The sequence below is a fragment of the Terrapene carolina genome, unplaced genomic scaffold, assembly GCF_002925995.2.
Source record: "Terrapene carolina triunguis isolate 2854851 unplaced genomic scaffold, T_m_triunguis-2.0 Scaffold66, whole genome shotgun sequence".
Lineage (NCBI taxonomy): Eukaryota > Metazoa > Chordata > Testudines > Emydidae > Terrapene > Terrapene triunguis.
This window is the reverse complement of record NW_020664417.1, coordinates 4140304-4160769: the sequence shown is the minus strand read 5'-3', so window position 1 is coordinate 4160769 and position 20466 is coordinate 4140304. Positions and strand designations below refer to the sequence as shown.

The window sequence follows — 20466 nt, the reverse complement described above, 5'->3', positions numbered from 1 at the left end:
GTTTGTGGAATGGCTCTAGTAATGGAACCCTTATTTATTATTAAAGCAAAATACAATATCTCCCTGTATAGCCTTTGTGACAGACTGACAATTTCCTGCAGTATCCTGAATGGACTTTATTGAATTAAGTTAAACCTTATTGAATTAGTCTTTGGAGTTCATTGTACTAAAAATGTAATTATGTATGTGTTATTGTACAATTGTATGTATTTCCATGGTGAGGGTAAATAGGAAAACAGCAGGAGGTTATTAGGCAAATTCACTCATGTTGTTACATCTCCATAGAAGCCACCCCCGGGAAAGGTATGCATCTACTTGTTCAAACTGGATTCTCCAGGGACCCACTGACAAAGAAGGTTTTTGGTTGAGTAGCCTGGTTTTTAAACTGGCTAAGGGCTTTCTTCCTGATGCAGTAAATGGACAGGGCCCCAGTCCACAGAGGCCCTGATCTTAGGGTACAGTTGGACTGAGCCTGCCAGAATTCATGTTAGGGTTAAGGTTAATTTTGGTAAGCTTGTTAGTATGTGTGGAGGTTTATTGTTTGTTTTTAATATGTTTTTTCTGTAATGCTTTTAAGCTTAAGAATAAAGTAGGCTTGCATAGGAAGTCTGTGTGGTACTTGTAGCAACTATAATTGTTATCCATCTCTAAAGAGAAAGCAAGCAGGCGTCCTGGGGCAATCTGTTTGTGCTGGGAAAGACACAGTGAAGGCAGGGAACTGTGCAGCCTGGAAGCACCCCTATCAGAAGAGGGGGAGATGTGGGTCTCCAGTCAGAAAGGCAATGGTCAGGGAATTGGAAACCTGAGAGTGGGTGCCCTTGCTGAACTACTCAGGGGAAATACAGGTGTGGTTGCCCTGAACTGTGGCAGCCTTCATAAAGATACTGCAATGATACTCTGTTAGACCATGTTTTGCAATCATTGTAAATAGGACATTTCTTAATTTATATCAGCAAAGTGAATTCAACTTTGATATCATTAACTCCAGTTACTTAGCTGCTGCTGCTACTATTACTGAAACTTATTACTGAAGTTACATTGCTGAAAAAGCAGTAAAACAATTAAAACATTAAAATCATTCATAATACAGATTATCTATATCGAACACAAGAGAATCCTAATCTTAATAGTTCAATTGAATAACGTGGAATATGTCATCATAATTACATAGAGTACAGGGCTAATTTTCTAATTAACAAGAGAAAATGGAATATTTAAATTCAGATGGGGTTCCAGACCTCTTGTTCTAACTGGCACATTGTAATTACCCTCATGAAACATAGAAATTCTTATAACGTTAACCTCTCAAGACATTTTTATTGTATGAAAAGGAGGAGTTCTTGTGGAGTTTGTTGGGATTATAAAGCTACTACTGGATTTTAATTTTGTCTTTCTAACCCATTGTTCAGTTTTCAGATTGTGCTGTGGGTAAATGCTCTAATGATTTTCATCACCTCAAACCATATAGTTAGGAATAAATATTTGTTGCTGGTACTTACGATGAGCTATAAAATATAAGAATACTGGTAATTAGAGAACAAAGATGTCGTAGGACAGAATGCTCTCTTGGTATCATGACTGCTATAAGCTTATCCTAACATTGATTGCAAAGGGTACTTTACAGTAGTTTTTTTTGAAGTCCATTACAAATTCCCCACATGAATTACCAGAAACCCAAACAGATGCTAAATTGCAGCTCCCTTCACTGGCAAAGCTCGTCTTTTCAATTTTTATAGAATATAGGTGGAACTTCTTGATCTAGACTGTGGGAAAAAACACAGAACCAGATTCTGTCACCATAATTATTGCAGAGTAGTATCATATAAGGCCGTACTCAACATAAGTGTGACAGAATGAGCCTGATCGTCAATTCAGTGTTTGTAGAGCAGTTCATGGTCTTGGATTTAAAAGGGGATGAAGTGTGTATATGTGCCACACACACAAATAAGATGAACCACATCGCTGAGTGGACTGGAATACGTACAGAAGAATAACTCACCCTGAGATGATTCTGTTGAAGGATCACGCTAAAGAGCACCGATATCTAGGTTTTAAGATTTGTACAACGTGCTTCCTTTTGTGCATATAAAGGGAATTTACCGTCCTGAAGACGCATTTTTTGAAGTAAACTGGTTGTGCTATGTACCTGATTTGATAGCTCAGGTAAAAGCTGTTTCTGGTATTGCTGGAGTTTAGGATTCTGTAATAAAATAGGATGCTTAGATACTCCTTTGAGTCCAACAACCAGAAAATATTTCTAAATAGTTGTTTAATAACTAATACTGGCATGTGAGCACCAGGAACAGACTGAAAGGTTGGGGTGTACTTCTGGATATACCAATTTTAATTTCTGTGTACTCTACAAATCTGAATTGAATTGTGGGAGGCTTTTCTCACTTATTCCATTAAAGGAGCTTGTGATAGAGGAAGTGTGGTCTGTTCCATTACCCTGAACCCAAAGAGGAAAAATTCAACACAGAAAAATCTCAACTGACAATTGAGTTACAACTTTTATCCTCTGTTAGTATACATCTATAGCAGGGGTAGGCAACCTATGGCACGCATGCCGAAGGCGGCACGCGAGCTGATTTTCAGTGGCACTCTCACTGCCCAGGTCCTGGCCACCGGTCCGGGGGGCTCTGCATTTTAATTTAATTTTAAATGAAGCTTCTTAAACATTTTAAAAACCTTATTTACTTTACATACAACAGTAGTTTAGTTATATATTATAGACTTATAGAAAGAGACCTTCTAAAAACGTTAACATGTATTACTGGCACGTGAAACCTTAAATTAGAATAAATGAAGACTCGGCAGACCACTTCTGAAAGGTTGCCGACCCCTGATCTATAGAGTCATTACTCATGGATTGCATTGATCTGGGCATCTTCATCAGTGTCCTCAACAGTGACACCTGATGGTGTGAACTGGAATCTAGGCCATGCCTTGCAACTGACACACACATTTGACCTGTGAAATCCAAACAGTCCATTGTATTTGTCATGATCAAAAGCAAAGGGCTGCTATTAAATATCTTATAGGAGCTCTTTAAAAACAAATTGGTCTGGAAGAGTATTGTATTTTCAATATTCTTAATGCTGTGCACATACATTTATCTGTTTGCCAATTGTCATTTTGTGAAATGATCTCTGCTGTAGACTACTGTGCAGCAAAAGCCACTTTGTTATTAATGTCAAAACTATTTTATAAATAGAATCATAGCCAACCAGAGCTTTAAATTCAGATGCTTTGTTCATTAACAACCAGACATTGTGGTGGTCTGGACTAACTCAGCAAACTATGAGTTAGAATAATGAAATGGCAAAGGTTAATGTGAAAGGAGGTATTTACTGTGAAGCAGTAGAGTGGTTTAAAGTCATACTTAACAAATGTAATACTGGAAGATTAGTATTTGAGAATCAGTCAACACTGTAATAAATATAGTGCAACTGGACTATCTCAGCCTAACAGGCGAGAGTGAAGTCGGGGAGTGGGGGGCGAACACAAGGAAAGCAAGAACAAACTGATAAGCTGCTTAATAAATTTACATATTACCGGACAGTTTTGTGAAAGTCTGACATCTACTAGTGTCTTAATAACTACAAAGGCAAGATTAACTTGTTATGCAATGTAAGTAGTAAAATGAACACAGTGTTAACACCCTGGATGCTCAGAGGACAGAATTAAAATGGTTGCTTGATGCTTTCTTTATTATTTTTTTTTTTTTTAGGAAAAAGACTGAATTATTTAATTCCAAGGTCATACACATTTATCAAGTTGTTGAGTACACCGCATGTTTAGTGCTTTTCAGATATTCTTTTACTTACAAAAACGAGCAAACAAAATGGGCAGCTTTGGAAGAGTGAAGTAGCTATTTTTCTCCGACAGGCTTTTCAAACGATAGCTGCATTTTCAATGTAGTTTGATATCAATAGGAGTTTGGGTTAAACTTGATGAGTATGAGCCTGAGAAACAGTAAAGCCGCTTAGCAGCACTGTGGCTATTAAAGAAGTCTTAAGGTGAGTGTCAATTTAATTTATGTCGACTTTAAGACCTCTTTTTACTGCCAGAGTGATGCAAAGGGGGCCTTGGTATAAATGAGAATCAGGCCCCAAATTGTTATTACTTTATGGCCTTCAAAAGCCTGTAGGTGGTTATTTGTCAGTCAGTCTAGCTGCTGTTAATAGTTTTGTTTGCTGACGTACAGTGTTATAAGGTAGAAATTAAAAAATAACATTTTGCAATCAATACTACAGTTACCACAGTAATTTCCTCTCAACTATTTGGAAAAACTGTTGCCATCTGGGTGGTACTTTATGATAAATTCTGACTTTTTAATGGTGACACTCTTGGTCAGTTAAAGGAGTAATTTTGAAATGGGAGTGGGGGGAGGAGAAGGTAATTTTTACCCTTTGGAATTAAAGCCCTGTTGCACAAGAACGCTTAAGCATATGTGTAACTAAGAACATGGGCAATCTCAATGAAGTAAATGGGACTTCTCTTGTGCTTAAGATAGGCATATGTAGAAGTTCTTTGCTAGATTAGAGCCCAAGTGTCTTGTGTATTGTCTTTGCTTCTTCGGAGCCAAGTCTTTGATAGACTGTAACACATTTTGTAAGCCAAAGAATCAAGGTGACCTGATCTTCCCTTCTGTAGCTTCAAATGTGGTTCCTGTTCATATAAGGCTTTATATAACTGCCTCTGAAGTCGGTGGGAGTCTTTGCATTGATTTCAGTAGGGACTGGATCCAACCTAAAAGGCTCAATCCTGCAAGCTCCTAGGTATCTCCTGGAGGTGCCAGTCCCCATTATGTTGAGCTCCTGTAATGTCCAGTGACTTGAATGGGAACTGGGGCACTCAGCACTTCCAGGAGATGCTCGGCACCTTGCAGGATTGAGCTCGTGAAGATCTAATTCTCTTTAAGGCTAGTTAAATTGTTGATTTTGATGGTTTCATGTGGCAGTGAATGTTTTAGGTTTGAACTCCTTATATGTGTTGCACTTTTTATGTTTTAGTAAGTCAGCCTTTCTTAAATTAAATAAAATAATCTTTTAATCAGAGATGAATCCAAACTGGAACAGCAAATCCAAACATCCCTGAACTTTGAGGGGAGTTTGGATTTAGACCCAAAGTCAGAGCTAATCTTCATGACTTTGGCTCATCTGTGTTTTTTGTTTTTTTGTTGTTGTTTTAAAAAAGAACATTACATGCTCTCTTCTTTCAAGGAGGAAAAAGTAGATCAGATCACCCATGACAAATCCTGGAAATAGAGACTGGCATGAGCATTAATATTTGCTTTATTATTGGAATGTTGGTCAACATACTTTGAAATATACGACTGCAAAAAGCAGCATAATCTCACCAAATCCATGTTAGGAATGCCTGGTATACCTGAAGTGAACATGGATATGACTTTAAAGAGTGGGTGCAATTATAAGTGAGGGATTCCAAAGCTAGGTAGAGAAGAGGGACTTCAAACCAGCCATCCAGAAATCTACAGGCAAATAGTGTATCTGAGAAGATGAAGCATGGCACTTTGCATGGTCATCAGGTGGGACTTCTGGGTCTTAAAGCATGAACCTCTGCTGCCTGAGTAAAAGACCTTAGTTAACCAAGGCTCTAGCAAGTTCATCAACCTCTACAGGTGTCCTAGTTATCGCTAAAGGTGGACAGAGTTCCACATGGAGTGGGTGTAGGTTAGCCAGCCTGTTAGAATGTTATGGGAGAGAATCTACCTGAGAGAGAAGAGGGTGATGTATAGAGCAAGTTGGAAAATGGGTTTTAATTTCCACAGAAAATGTAGAGCAAAAAATCAAAACCCAAAATATTTGGACCAAAAACGGAATTAGTTTGGTTCAGAAATGCCATTGTGGTGCGTGCTGGGAGTTGGGGTTCCTTGTGCTCACAATCTTATCTATGGGCCAGGCTTCCTGGTTGGACCACACTTCCCAGATGCACCATGGCTTCCCTCTTGGGTAGAGGAGGCCATGCGTCATGACAGTCACATAGCAATGTCTTAAACTATATGTTAGCTCCAAAAGTGTTGTCCATTTTTAAAGTGTACAGAGGACAGCTCACTTACTTACCAGATCAGCAATCGTGGGTCACTAGTGTCCTTAGATGTTGATAGATGTTTGGCTGTGTGTGTATGTTTCCCCTGTGTGCTGCCCCAGCCCTTCAGAGAGCTGGCATGGCAGACCTTGAGCGAACCACCCGATGACCACAAGATTCGTTAAAGGACGAAGGCACCCAGCCATGTTTATTGTTGACGAAGCATGGTACTTGTATCCCGCAGACTTTACCAGACCACTAATACATGTGTGCCCATAACAATGGACCAGCTTAGTGCACGGCGGGACTTTTTGTTTTTTTCTAGGCCAGACAAAGATACTTTTTTTAAGATATATTTTTAATATATCAAACAAATTAGTACTGCCCCTCTGATATAGTTACTGCCTCCTTACGTGGCTAATTATTACTCATTACCTTGTTGTACATGTTGGTTTGTTTAAAACATTTTTATTACATATTGTCATCCTGACCTTATCTGTTAGGAGGGGTCAGTGTGTTCCTGTTATCCTTGGGGAATGTGTTTGTACCATCCTTGGTATCAGGATGTTCTGGTACCACTTGATATCGGGATGTGTTTGCGTGAGTACTTTGTGACTTGCACTTTTTAGGAATGTGTATTTCTGCAATATCAGCCCTGTTCTTGCCAGATTCTCTGAGCAGGTCCTGCCTCATACCAGGGCAGCCCTTTGCTACAATGACTTATGTTTCAGGCTCTCTTCCTACTATACCCTTGACTTCCCTGGAAATTCTGTCTGTGGCGCAGTTGCAGAATAAGTGCCCATAATATGTATTTTTACTTGTACTAATAATTATTTGTCTAGCACATAGAATGCTAGTTGTTGTAGAGATCGATAAGAAGACAAAAGGCCAAAATTTCAAAGGTATTTAGGAGACTAAAGATGCAGATGTCTAGTAGGATTTTCAAAACCACCTAGCTGCCTAATGGTTGATTTCAATGGGAGTTAGGCATCTGGGTGCTTTTGAGTTTCCCATTTGCCACCTATTTGCATCACTAGGTGCCTAAAATCTTTAAAAATCTGCTCCAGAGCCCCTGCCCTGAAGAATTTTAATCTAAACAGTCAACAAGCAAAGGATGGAGGAAGTTACTGCAATTGAGTGGTGAAGTTTAAAATATGTCTTGTAGTCCACAATATTTGTATGTTTAATAAACTTCAGTGGGAATACAATCTTTAAAGGCATAATACCAGATCCTTCATATGGGTGTGTTAAATGCTTGTGTGTGAACAAATCGTATATTTTACTTTGTTTGTGGGTGTTGTTTTGTTTTGTTTTTTGTTTTCCAGTGGTATACTTTCCCCTATAAGAAACAGCAGGTACATTTCACCTACATCTATAACATTGCCTTTCTTTTAGAATGAGTTGGGCTGTGCTGGACAATGATATAAAGACAGCATCTGCCAGTGTTTGCATCCGGTCTTTGCTGACAATGAGTGGAGAGAGCCCTTTTTACCTTACTTCAAATCAAAGCTACAGAAGATAATTTTTTTTTAACTTACATTGTAGTAAATTAAAGTTCTCTGAAGCACATGACAGTGTTATATAAAAACCAGTACCTCTTAGATGTAGGCAAGAGTTAGGATGGTAAATGGGTAGCTATCTAGATTGCACTTTGAAATACAGATCTTGAAAACAAAATGTGTAATTAGATTTCTTTTCAAATGCCCTCACTGATACAAAGGCAAAAAATGGTCCTTGAAGACTGCTGCTTCCATCTAGTTTATTGAATTAAATAGTTTTCACTGTTGTATGAAAATTACTTTTTTAATATATTACAGACCTTCTGAAGTATTAGAAATTCTATATTCCTGTTGACAGTTTAAATTAAAAATCATTATCTTGTCCTTGTGTTATGAAGCTTGCTACAATCTAGATAAACTGTAAAGAAGGTTCTATTAACTTTACTGGATGTTAATCAGATAAGAATTAAGATTTATGACAGCACTTGGAAGTCTTCATTAGGTAAACATGATTCTCCTTTAGTTGCCTTGGGTAGCACCCAAAGCACTTGGCTTATGTACAGCAGAAAAGGCAGCCTAGTAGATCAGCTTATGAGGAGACAGCTGCTTTTGTTAAATGGCTTTTTATATATATATATATATATATATATATATATATAAGCTTTGGTTAAGTAAACATTGTGAGACACAGAATAGTTAGCTCATGTATCTATTTGGCAGCTTACTGTTCATTCCAGATGCTTCTGGAAATGATTTTGGGGCTTTTTTTTTTTTATTTTTAAAACCAGGTACAGTATTTGGCCTAGAACTTCAGTTAGTATGAATTGGCATAGCAACAATAATTTACACCAGCTGAGGATTTGACTTTAAGATTAGTGTGTGAAAGTGTGTATTATGAGTGTGTCTGTTGTAATTCTATAGTTTAAGCTTCTGATCAGAGTAGAAAGCCTATTCAATAAGAAGGTTGGGGTCCTGTGGAAAAAAGTGCTATGTAACCATGTAAGTGAAGGCTGTATTATAATGCATACAGACACACACAAGGGGCATAGCTTGGGTTGCACAGGCTATTTTCCTTCTAGCACTTCCTAATTTTTGAGTGCTTCACTTTCCAGCCCTAAAGTTCTTGGTGTGCTGAGGATGATGGTAGAGGAGGGCAGAGGTACATCACCTTTATACACCCTTATCTTAAGCCTATCCCTTAGCAGAGGTTATAGATCATTCTCAGAGGATATTCCAGCATCCAAGCCTCACCCAAGTGATAGGACCCTCCATCCACACACCCTGCACCAGGAGAGAACGCTGAGAAGGGCTATGCCAACTGGTGCCACTTGGAGAATTGACTCTGTCACCTGAATCCTTCAGTAGCTATTTAAGCTGGCTTTGTGCCAGTAGGATCCAGGACCTGACTCTAGAGTTTTATTTTCTGTCATGGTGATTCATTGCTTGTATTTACTCTTTGCAATAGGAAGGTGAAAACATTTTCTATCTCGCTGTTGAAGATATTGAAACGGATACAGAGCTGCTGATTGGCTACCTTGATAGTGATATGGAAGAAGCGGAGGAGGAGGAGGAGGAAGTGATCCTTAACCAAGAAGATGAAGACAATAATAATAATAATAATAATAATAGTAACAACAGCAATAAAGAACTACAACAAGCTGGTGAGAAAGGTACAGATGAGACATGCGTGAGAACTAAAGTAGCTTTTGTGTGTTAAAAACTATATCAAAACAAGAAAACTAAAACTTCTGACTGGTGAGAAACTGAAGATGTTTGTACACATATTTTACTCATTTGTGTGGCAAAATTGAGGGCCCTGTCCTCTGCTCCCTTGCGCATGTGGAGTCATTTTACCTCCATTGAAAGAGAGTGCGAAATGGTTGTAAAGCTACTAGAGCAGAATGATATGTTGCTGCAAATGCCAAAAGTGTGTGGAGCATTGATGAATTGGTGCTCGACCTTTATATTACTTTTTACTCCTGTTAGTAAAGGCAACACAGCAGAGGGACACTGAGCTGGATTCTGTTCTTTATTGTGGAGCATCAGCAAATTTCAGTAATCTGCACAACCACACTGAAGGGAATGAGGTTGCATAGGCATAACTGAAGGCCGAACTTGGCCTGCAGACCACTGATTGATATGATGCACCAAAAGGAAGGAATCCAGTTTGTTTGCAGTGTTGGCATTTAGCAAAAGTAACCCTACTTGTCCTGGGATTTGGTATGGATAATCCTTTGAGAAACAATGGACCCACTGAGCTTGGTGAATCCCATGAGGCCATTTTACATAGTCCCTTTTCAGAGTAGGACCTCACTTTTAAAGTAATCAGAAATATAATTGCCTAGAAACTATACCTCTACTAATGTGTTTTTTTTGCTCCCCCCCCCAAACTGTGTAGATTCTCTCAGCTGCAAAGAGGACCACACATGTCCAAATTGTGAATCCAGTTTTGCCAGCCAGGAGATCCTAGCTGAACACCTTCAGACGCTGCACCAAAAACCTAGTGAGGAAAAGGAATTTAAGTGCAGGAACTGTGGAAAGAAATTCCCAGTTAAACAAGCCTTACAAAGACAGTGCGTACACACAAGAGTGCTTTCTATAAATAACCCTTTAAACCAATCAGTAAGCTTAGTCACATCATTAACTACAGTTTCTGTTGCCTGCAGCTTTCATGCCTCTTTTCCAATGGTGTTGTGATTTAAGAGGCTAGGGCTGCACTAAATTTCATTGCCTTTAGTAATTTAATTAGCCTTTCATACTTTGCCCAGTACATTAATTTTTGAATATGTTGACTTGCTGTACTTCGTACAGACCTTTAGTTTGAATCACTAGTGCCATTAATGTTTAAATAATTGGTGCCTTTAGGAAGGCTGGTCTGGGGGGAAAAGGCTGTGTAATTCATGTATTGTATTGCATAGCAGAGCTGTTGTGCAGTGCTGGAACTTTGGTCTACATCAGTGGACTATTTTATCAAGGAGCCTCATGGAAACAGATGGCATCTCAGCTATCTCCAACGGGTGCCATTGTGGAATTAGAATAAAACTTTGAAGTAGGGAGATGAAGATGTAAAAGGACAAAGAAAGAGGAATAAAAACCACTTCATGTTGATTTAATTGAACCTTTGTGGGCAGAACAAAATATAAATTGAAACATGAAAAAGAGGCAAGATTTAAAAGCAAATCGCTTTCAGTTCTGTCCATTATTGTGTATATTTAGCCTTTAAAGTCATGTACAACATACTTTACATGAAAACTTTCCTAATCTAATTGATTATTATCCTGTGTTTTTCTTCTAATACACAATGCTTGTAAGTAAATCAAATTGTGGATGAAATGGATGCACCATTTTTTTTTACTGTAGATTTAGTTATAGAGGGTACCCCATTTAATCTAACTGTTTCATATTGAAAAAGAGTAAAATAATATTACATAGCCGCATTAAACTGTTTCTGTAATGAAGCAATCTGTTGTTTTCTTGTAGATAACATCATATTAATCTCTTAAATGATTATCTCTTACTTATAAGCAAATGCTCTGTGTGCTTTTCTGAATAATGTGATTTTCTGGAGTAGTATTTTGTAGAGGGAACAAAATGTTTTCAAGCAAAAATAAACTTTCGTCCTTATAATCTATAATTTGGCATTTGATTTGTGCTAGGTGACTAGTTAAATTTATTAAAAACTAGGTGAAAGCCTTTGCTGTCGTCTTGGTGTAATTTGCAAAGGGTAAAAAAAAGCCGAAAATGGCTGAGAACTTAAAAATGGGTTGGTAACAGACTGTGAATCCCAGTGATGATTGAACCTGATTGAACATTTTTTCTATATGAAACAAGCTCTCAACCATGCTTGTAGCTCTTCCCATTGCTTCCCATTGATTCAGTTGACAATTGTGGAATCAGATTTTTATTTATTTATTTATATATCTACATAAACAGCACTTGGGGAGAAAAAGACAAGTGCATTGGTAATTGAGAATAGCTTTCCATTTTATACTGTGGCCCCAAACTTTAGCCATGTCAGTCCCAGGATATTAGAGAGGCAAGATGGATGGGTAATATCTTTTATTGGACCAACTTCTGTTGATGAGAAAGACAAGCTTTCAAGTTTACACAGAACTCTTCTTAAGGTCTGGGAAAGGTAATCAGAATGTCATAGCTAAATATGAAGTAGAACCTCCAAAGATTAGCCTCAAAACTTAAAATCATAACTTTGCTAATCACTAAAAGTCATGGACTGAATAGAGGCACTAGATTTATGGCTCATTACAACAGTTAACCTAATAACAGCCCCTATACTCCCACACTCCCAAGCTGCTTTCACAACACCTTTCTTTCCCTCCTTTGATTGGAGGGGTGTAAATGGGCCACTTCACCTTGAACGGTCCCTTGAAATATGAATTAACTACTTATGCTAAACAATCTGCTCACCTTGTATTTAGCTGTGACACTGAGTATGTTTCTCAGATCTGAGTAAGAGCTCCATGTAAGCTTGAAAGCTTGTCTCTCTCACTAACAGAAGTTGGTGCAGTAAAAGATATTACCTCATCCACCTTGTCTCTCATATTTATGCATGTGAGTAGTCCCACTGAACTCAAAGTTTGTAAAGTTACTCGTATGTAAGATTGGGCCTGTCTTCTCTAACTGTTACAGTCAAAACGTTGTTTAGAGAATATTTGCCTTATATTTTGTTTTATCTTTTCCCCTAGCGTCCTTCAGTGCACAGAGAATGTCAATCCAGGAGACACTTGGAGAAGTTTTCAGTGTTCTGTTTGCAATACGTCCTTCAGCTCAGAGTCGAGGTTTTGTGTCTGAGTTACTGGACTGCTGTCATATCATTGCTGGCCTCCCTTTGCATGTTTGCTTTCAAGCTTATTAGTTTATGTGAATCCTAACAGGGAAAGAAGTGAAATACTTTCATTCCTACCAGCTGTAAGTAATGCATGAGGTGGCCCTGGAACTCTGCTGTGTGGCATGTGTTAAGCTCAGAGTGCTTGCTATGAGTCTGTGTTCTCTAGCTATGTCTTCATATATTATTTTTCCTTTGCTGGTTATCCAATATAGTTATGAGCAGCACAAAGAGGCATGCAGAGGGGATGCTAGATTCATATGCAAGGCTGATAGCTGCGGGAAGAGGTTCAAGAGTAAGGATGCTCTGAAAAAGCACAAGGAAAATGTTCACACTGGTAAGAAATGATCGAATATGACATTATTAACAGCATTGCTGATCTGTTGCCTAACAGACAACTTTTTATTCACAAACCAAAGCAAGAACCATCTTTCATTCCACTTCAAATGGTATTCTTGATACATTTTCATTTAGTTGCATGTCCTATTTCTGTAATGTTTTGATTTGAGTAAAATTAATATAACCTTCCCACTTCTTCCAAAGGCTGTGGATATAACTAAGTATATCAGGAATAAAAGAAATCCTAACAATGGTAAATGGCCATTACTAGAAGGAGATGGCAAAACTGTTAAAAATGATGGACAAAAGGCAGAATTGTTCAATAATATGTCAGTTCTGTATTTGGAAAGAAGGAAGATGATGTACTCATCTCTCATGTGGATGATGAACTACTCTTGTATCCATTAGTAACTCAGGAATATGTTAGCATTTACTAGGCTAGACATTTTAAAATTAGGAGGCCCATATGACTTGTACCCAAGAGTCCTAAAAGAGGTGGCTGAGATGTCTGGCTTCCTGATGTTAATTTTTAATAAATCTTGGCATACCCGGGAAATTCCAGAAGATTGGAAGAGTGCTAATGTATGCTAATATTGAGAAAAGCCAGGCCAGGTGACCTGGGTAATTTAAGTATAAATCAGTTAGCCCAGCATGAATCCTGAGCAAAATAATGGAAAACTGCTACAGGATTCAGTTAATAAAGAGCTAAAGGATGAGACTATAATTAACAACAGTCAATATGTTTGGATGGAAAATGGGTCTTATCAAACAAACCTCATTTCATTTTTTGATATTTCAGATTTGGTTGATAAAGTTAACTGCATAGATGTAATATACTTAGATTTTTGTAAGGCATTTGACTTAATACCTTATGGCATTCTAATTTCAAAAATAGCACTATACAATATCAGTAAAGCACATCTTAAATGGATCAAAAACTGCCTGACAGATCTAAAAAAGTAGTTGTCAATGAAGAATCATCTTTGAATGGGGTTGTTTTTTTCTGGGGTTCTCCAGGGATTGGTAGTAGGTCCAACACTATTGAATATGTTCATCAATGATCCGGAAGTACATAGAAATCATTGATGATATATCTTGCAGATGACCTAAAGATTGGCAGAGTGGTAAATAATGATGGGAATAGAGCAGTCATTCAGAGCAATCTGGATCACTTGGTAAGCTGGGCCCATTCAAACAAAATTTGTTGTAATACAGCAAAATGTAAAACCAAAGGAACAAAGCATTTATGCCATGCCTATAGAATGTGGGACTATATCCTGGAAAGCAGAGACTCTCAAAAAGATTAGGGGTCATAATGGACAAGCACTTAACGTGACCTCCCAGTGTGATGCTGTAGCAAAGAGGGCTAATGCGATCCTTGGATGTTGGAGAACCAGGGAGATAGCTGTATTATTTTGTATGCATTTTATATGTACTCAGTTTACCTGCTTGATATTATTCTGGCTGACTGCAGGGAGTTAAATCAAAAGAGGCTATTAGAGAGGAGCAAATAGGAAATGAAACAATGACAGAGATGAGATATGTACAGGGAGAATATGCAGGGTCCTTAAGAGGAACAATCGGTGAGTTAGCCTACTTGCTTGTTGCCAGAAGGGCCAGAGATTGAGATCAAAAGAACACTAAGCAGTTAAAATTCTCTGCATAAAGGAAAAAGGAAGTAGGCTGGCAGCAGCCGCTCAGGGAGAACAGAACCTTCCATTTTCTATGGGCATTGCATGTTTAGGGCCAGCCTTATGCAGTCATGCAGGGGTATCAGACTTCACCAAACTTTCCTGTGGCCTCTGTGCATTACCACTTCAAGCATGGTGGGGAGCAGTCACCATGGGGCTGCTACTTTTCTGCCTGCTTAGGTGGGTGGGGAGTGGGCAGAGCCTTGATTCTGCCCCTCCACCATACTGGAAAACACAAGTGATAAAAATGCCTGAGGGAAAGTAATCTACTGGTGAGGAGCAGTAGCAGATTATGTCACTGTCCCACACCTCTCAAGGAGGAAGGTAAGAGCAGGAAAGGAGTTCCTTGGGCTTCTCCTTCTCCATGCACAATGAGCTCTGTGTTCATGTGCCCCCTATACATGGATACATGTGCCCCCTATACAGGACGGTGCTTAGGCACAGTATAGCTCTCAGAGAGAAGTTTGTAACTCTCACTCTCCACTTATTCCCCAAAAAATCTCACTAGTGCTCTGATATAAGCAACTAGGTATATTTCTTGATAATGGTTACATGAAAATGTCTTGAAGGAGTCATTCCTAGGAGCTCCCAAAGAGTGAAATAAAGATGATTTCACTTTCATTTTCACTAGCCATTGTGGCAGAGCCCCAGATCTTCAGAGGTATTTAGGTGTCGGTCTACCTTTGAGGATCTAGGCTACAATGACTTCTTTAAAAAAATTGGGTAAACTGAGTATTCGAGGCTCTTGAAATCTTATGCATTAATATTTACAGCATGCTATTAACTTGTTCATTCCTGCATATAGTGAGTGCATTGTGCAAAATGTTTACTAACTATATTAGTGTTAACTTTGAAATAAAACTGTGGAGTAAGAAAGATGATCTGGAAAGTGATAGAACACTATAGACTTCCCTTCTTAACTACAGGTTTTTGGTACATGGCTGTGATATATACAGACTTTATTTTCTAGCTTAATGTCTTTTTAGTTTTATCCTAATCAATCTTCTGCAGACTGAAACACCGAGGATTAAGACATGTTTTGTTAAATGTAGTCCCCACAGGCTATGGAATGTTCCAGTTTCTAGCTACCTGCGGCTGTGGCTCATTTGAGATTAGAAGTCTTTTCAGCATTTTTAAGAGAATACAATTGTATATTTTAATACAGTGCTTAAACAATATCTATATTGTAGTAAGATAAATAATGTATTTAAATTAATTTCAATTTTCATGTTTGAGTAAATAGTCTTTTTTTCCTATTTATAAATCAGTATTTTATATTATCAGTTGAAGCTGAAATACCGTATGGATGGTGTTTGATTGAAAGTAGACCAAGTGCACCTCTGCCTTTCTTCCATCAAAAAGCAAAGGGGGTAGAAGAATAGATTATGATTTAACAATCATCTTGGAATAAGGTGCCTTGGGACACTAGATACTCATGTTGGTGGGGATTATTGTGGAGGGACAGTCTGAGTGTCCAGGATGATGATATTCTTTTGTCCCATTTTCCTGTGGTGTTTGGGCATCCCAGAAGCCACCCACATTCCTTCTCATTAACTTTACTGTGTGTGTCTCACACAGCAACATCTCCAGCAGCCAGCTGTCAACTGTTTGACTTACCAGTCACTTCAACTGATTACCAGGGAAATTAGGTGTTCTAGTTGTGGACCAGGACACATTGTACTAGTTGCTGTTCAAATACAGAACAAGCTCCCTAAGCAGCTTGAAATACAAGTATAAGACAAGAAACAACAGATGGATACAGAAACAACGAGACAATATTGGTCATCATGATAGGCTCCGGTCTCCGCACACCAGCAGCCTAACTGTTGTCAAGTGTTTTGTCATCGTGTGTGATCCCTCATCAAGGATGATCTCTTCCACAATTTTTATTTTTATGGGTCCTTTGGTGATTAAGGAGTCCAATCCCTGAGCCACAAACTCATTGGCAGACGTTGCAGGTGATGTTGGAAGGCAGGGATGGGCCAAGATTGCTGCATAACAATCATCTGTCCTTTTCTGGCATTTTTCTGCGACCACGGCAAGGAGATTTTCCTCAAAAGTGATTGTTCCTTCTCTGACAAGTGTTCGCCAGAGAGCCTGTCCTAGGCTACTGTCTCCCAGTGCGTGGTATTGATGCCACATCTCTTGATGTTTGTTTGAGAGTGTCTTTGAAGCATTTCTTTTGGCCTCCCAGTTTCCTTTCTCCTTTGGTGAGTTGGGCGTACAGCAGTTGTTTTGGTAGGCATGCATCAGGCATGCGCACACACAGTGTCAACTCCACTTCACTGGTGCTGCATAATCAAGGCCTCAGTACTGAAGGTGTTGGCCTCTGTAAGGACACTGATGTTAGTGAGGTCACTCTCCCACTTTATGTTGAAGATTTTTTCCGGAGAAAGTGCTTGTGTTCCAGGTTTTTCAGATGTTTTCTGTAAGTCACCCAAGTCTTTCACCCACAGGGTTGAGATTACCACTGGTTTATAAACTAAAACCAGTTGGAGAACACTTCAATCTCCCTGGCCACTCGATTACAGACCTAAAAGTCACAATATTACAACAAAAAAACTTCAAAAACAGACTCCAACGAGAGACTGCTGAATTGGAATTAATTTGCATATTGGACACCATTAAATTAGGCTTGAATAAAGACTGGGAGTGAATGGGCCATTACACAAAGTAAAACTATTTCCCCATGCTTATTCCCTCCTCCCCCGCTACAGTTCCTCACATCTCCTTGTCAATTGCTGGAAATGGGCCATTTTCATTACCACTACAAACAGTTCTTTTTCTCTCCAGCTGATAATAGTTCACCTTAACTGATCACTCTCCTTATAGTGTGTATGGTAACATGCATTGTTTCATGTTCTGTGTGTATGTGTGTATATATATACACACACACACTTCCTACTGTATTTTCCACTACATGCATCCGATGAAGTGGGCTGTAGCCCACGAAAGCTTATGCTCAAATAAATTTGTTAGTCTCTAAGGTGCCACAAGTACTCCTGTTCTTTTTGCGGATACAGACTAACACAGCTGCTACTCTAAAAGTCTAGTGTGTGTTCTGATGTCATGGTTGTTGAACACAACAGTCGAGACAGTCTGCCAAAGGCAAGGCTGGCAAAGCGGATTCTGAGCTGAATCTCAATGTCTATGTATGCCGTCTGTGAGAGGTGGTTGCCAAGATAGGCAAAATGTTCTACATTTTCCAGTTCTTCTCTATCAATGTAGAACTTCCTTGCTAGGTCTGATGATTGACTGGGAGCTGGCTGGTGGAGAGCTCTTGTTTTGACAATGTTTACTGTTAGCCCTAGCCTTTTGTAAGCTTCAGAGAAACAGTTATGGGCTGTTTGTAGATCCTCCTTTGAGTGTGCAACTACAGCACAATCATCAGCTACTGGAGTTCAGTTATTGTTTCTGATGTTGCTTTAGTTCTGGCACAGAGGCGAGAGTGGTTGAAAAGGTTGCCATCAGTCCAATATTGGATGCCAGTGCCCTGTAGTGGACAGTCTTGGATTAGCGTTTTCATAGCTGCTAGGATAATGGAGAAGAAGATGGGTGCCAGTACACAATCTTGTTTTACACCAGTTCAGATGCAAAGAGCTCAACAGTAGAGCCACTTCACAGGATGGAGGCAGTCATCTGGTCATGGATGAGTCTTACAATGGTGGTAAATGTGCTTGGGAAGCCAAACTTTGACATGATTTTCCACAGAGCCTCACAATTTACAGAGTTGAAGGCTTTGGTCAGATCGATAAAGGCCATATACAATTCCTGGTGATGTTCTTGATGTTTTTCCTGGATCTGCCTGGCTGCGAAAATCATGTCAGTGGTGCCTCGTGATGGTCTGAAGCCGCACTGGGACTCTGGAAGTACTTGCTCTGCAAGAGGGAGCAGGCGAATCAGTAAGATTCTATTAAGAATCTTGCCAGCGATGGGGGGAGAGAGGCAATGCCTCGATAGTTGCCACAGTCGGCCTTGTCTCCCTTTTTGAAAATGATGACGATGTTAGCATTACATAAGTTGGCAGGGATTTCTTCGGTGTGCCAGATTTTGAGGATCAGCAAATGAAGCTTGTTAGTCAGTGTTTCTCCCCCCACATTCAGTACTTCAGCTGGTATACCATCAGGACCTGGAGCTTTGTTCTTCATTTGCTTAACTGCTTTGCAGACCTCCTCAGGTGTTGGTGGTTTGGCAAGAGTTTCCCAATTTGGGTATGGAGGGATGGAGTCAATGGTGTTGTCAATCACAGTTGAATCTTGATTTGGAAGCTTTTGGAAATATTCCTTCCAGTGCTCTTTGATGCATTCATTGCCTTTAAGAAGCGTGCTACCCTCTTCAGATCTCAGCAGTGTGAGGCCACATGCGCTTCATCCGTACAAGGTCTTTGTCTCAGAAAAAAATCTGCATATCATATCTGTCAGTAAATGCTTGGATTTATTTTGCTTTGTCCTCCCACCATTTGTTTTTGATTTCTCAGATCCTCTTTTGAACCTCCGCTTTAAGCTGATGGAAAGAGCTCTGCTTCTGACTGGATAATGGATGGTTCTGCCAGTTGCATAAAGTTTCCTGTTCTGGTCCAGGAGGGCTGTCATCTCAGTGTTCTTGTCATCTAACCAGTCCTGATGGCAGCGGGTAGCAAGGCTGATGGATTCCTCATAGACGGTCTATTTTAGGACTTCCCAGTCTTCTTTGACGCTTGTGTTGTCATTTCCAGGTCTGCGTGTGGTCAGTTTTTCACTGAGGTGTGCTTTGAAGTTCTCTTGGTGACTTGAGGATTGAAGTTTTTGAATGTTGTATTGCTGTCTGTGTGATTTGAATTGCTTTCTGTGTTCTGGTGCTATCCTGATGGACATGACTGACCTCACCACGCAGTGGTCAGTCCAGCAATGGTCTGCTCCTGGGTAATTTGGATGTCTTTTAGATCCTGCATTCTTACAATTACTTAGTTTAGGAGGTGCCACTGTTTTGAGCGGGGGTGTTGCAAAGATGTTTTTTACTTGTTGCTTTGTCTGAAGATTGTGTTTGTGATCTCAAGGCCATGCTCTGTGCATTTGCTGAGTAGAAGGATGCCATTGGAATTGGTCTTACCCACTCCTTCCTTCCCATTGGTGCTGTTCCATACGTTAGAGTCTCGACCCACTCTTGTGTTAAAAGTCCCCTAAGGAGATTATCTTGTCTGTTTTTGGAATGGACAACAGACTTTTGTCAAGGTCAAGGGTTTTATAGGCCTCGTAAGAAAGAAGAATTTTAAAGATGGAAGTCCTCTCTGTTCCTGATTGGAGCTTAGAAGCTAGCAGACTGCAGCAGGAATGAAAGCAGTTCCTGTCAGGAAAAAGATCTTAACTTTTGTCCAGGCCCTGGCAGGGGTGGAGAAGAGAGGGACAAGAGGCTTGTGCAAAGAGGAAGAGTATGAGAAGATATTGGAGATGGGAAAAGGCATAAGACAGACCTAGAAATGAGGTAAGAAGAGAGAAAATGAAAGAACAGAAGGATGACAAACACACACAAATCACTAGAAGAATAAGAAATAAGGGAGGACTTGAAGCCAGGAGAAGTGGGAAGAAAAGTAGTAAAATATACAAAAAGAGCAAGGCAACGAGGGAAACAGAGTAAAGGTATACACAAAGGATGGGGCATGGGAGGAAGCTGTATACAGTAGAGGTGGGAGAGACAAGGATGGGACAAAATGGCAATAAGGAAAAATGGTTTGTAAACATGTATGCTCTACAAATGGCATTGTTCCCTGCAGCCCTGGCAGGCACTGAGAAAAAGGCTTGTTCTGCTACCAAGGTGTCATACCTCAGAATCCCTATTTCTTTTCAGCAGCAGCCTGCTGGCCTTCATCAAGTATACAGACTCAAGGAATTTGACTCCACTTGGCTATAATCTAAACATATTAGCGCACCAGCATTTTGACAGAGGCTTCCGTCTATAGTCTTGCTACATATGCACTGGAAGTCACTAAAAAGTTTATCATGTTAACTTACCAAGAGACCATGGCACAGCTCTTAGAAGAGAATAGTCTGCCCCAAGGTCCAATGAT

General features: G+C 39.5%; 1 protein-coding gene across 3 annotated transcripts in view; it reads left to right on the top strand.

Moving 5' to 3' along the window:
• Nucleotides 1-20466, top strand: part of PRDM5 (PR/SET domain 5) — a 142047-nt gene that overhangs the window by 26441 nt on the left and 95140 nt on the right. For all 3 annotated transcript variants that reach the window (XM_024213049.2, XM_024213040.2, XM_024213056.2), the window contains exons 4-7: nt 9016-9220; nt 9949-10123; nt 12254-12346; nt 12609-12730. In XM_024213049.2, coding sequence (XP_024068817.1) covers nt 9016-9220; nt 9949-10123; nt 12254-12346; nt 12609-12730 — 595 coding nt within the window. The remainder of the gene's footprint in view (nt 1-9015; nt 9221-9948; nt 10124-12253; nt 12347-12608; nt 12731-20466) is intronic.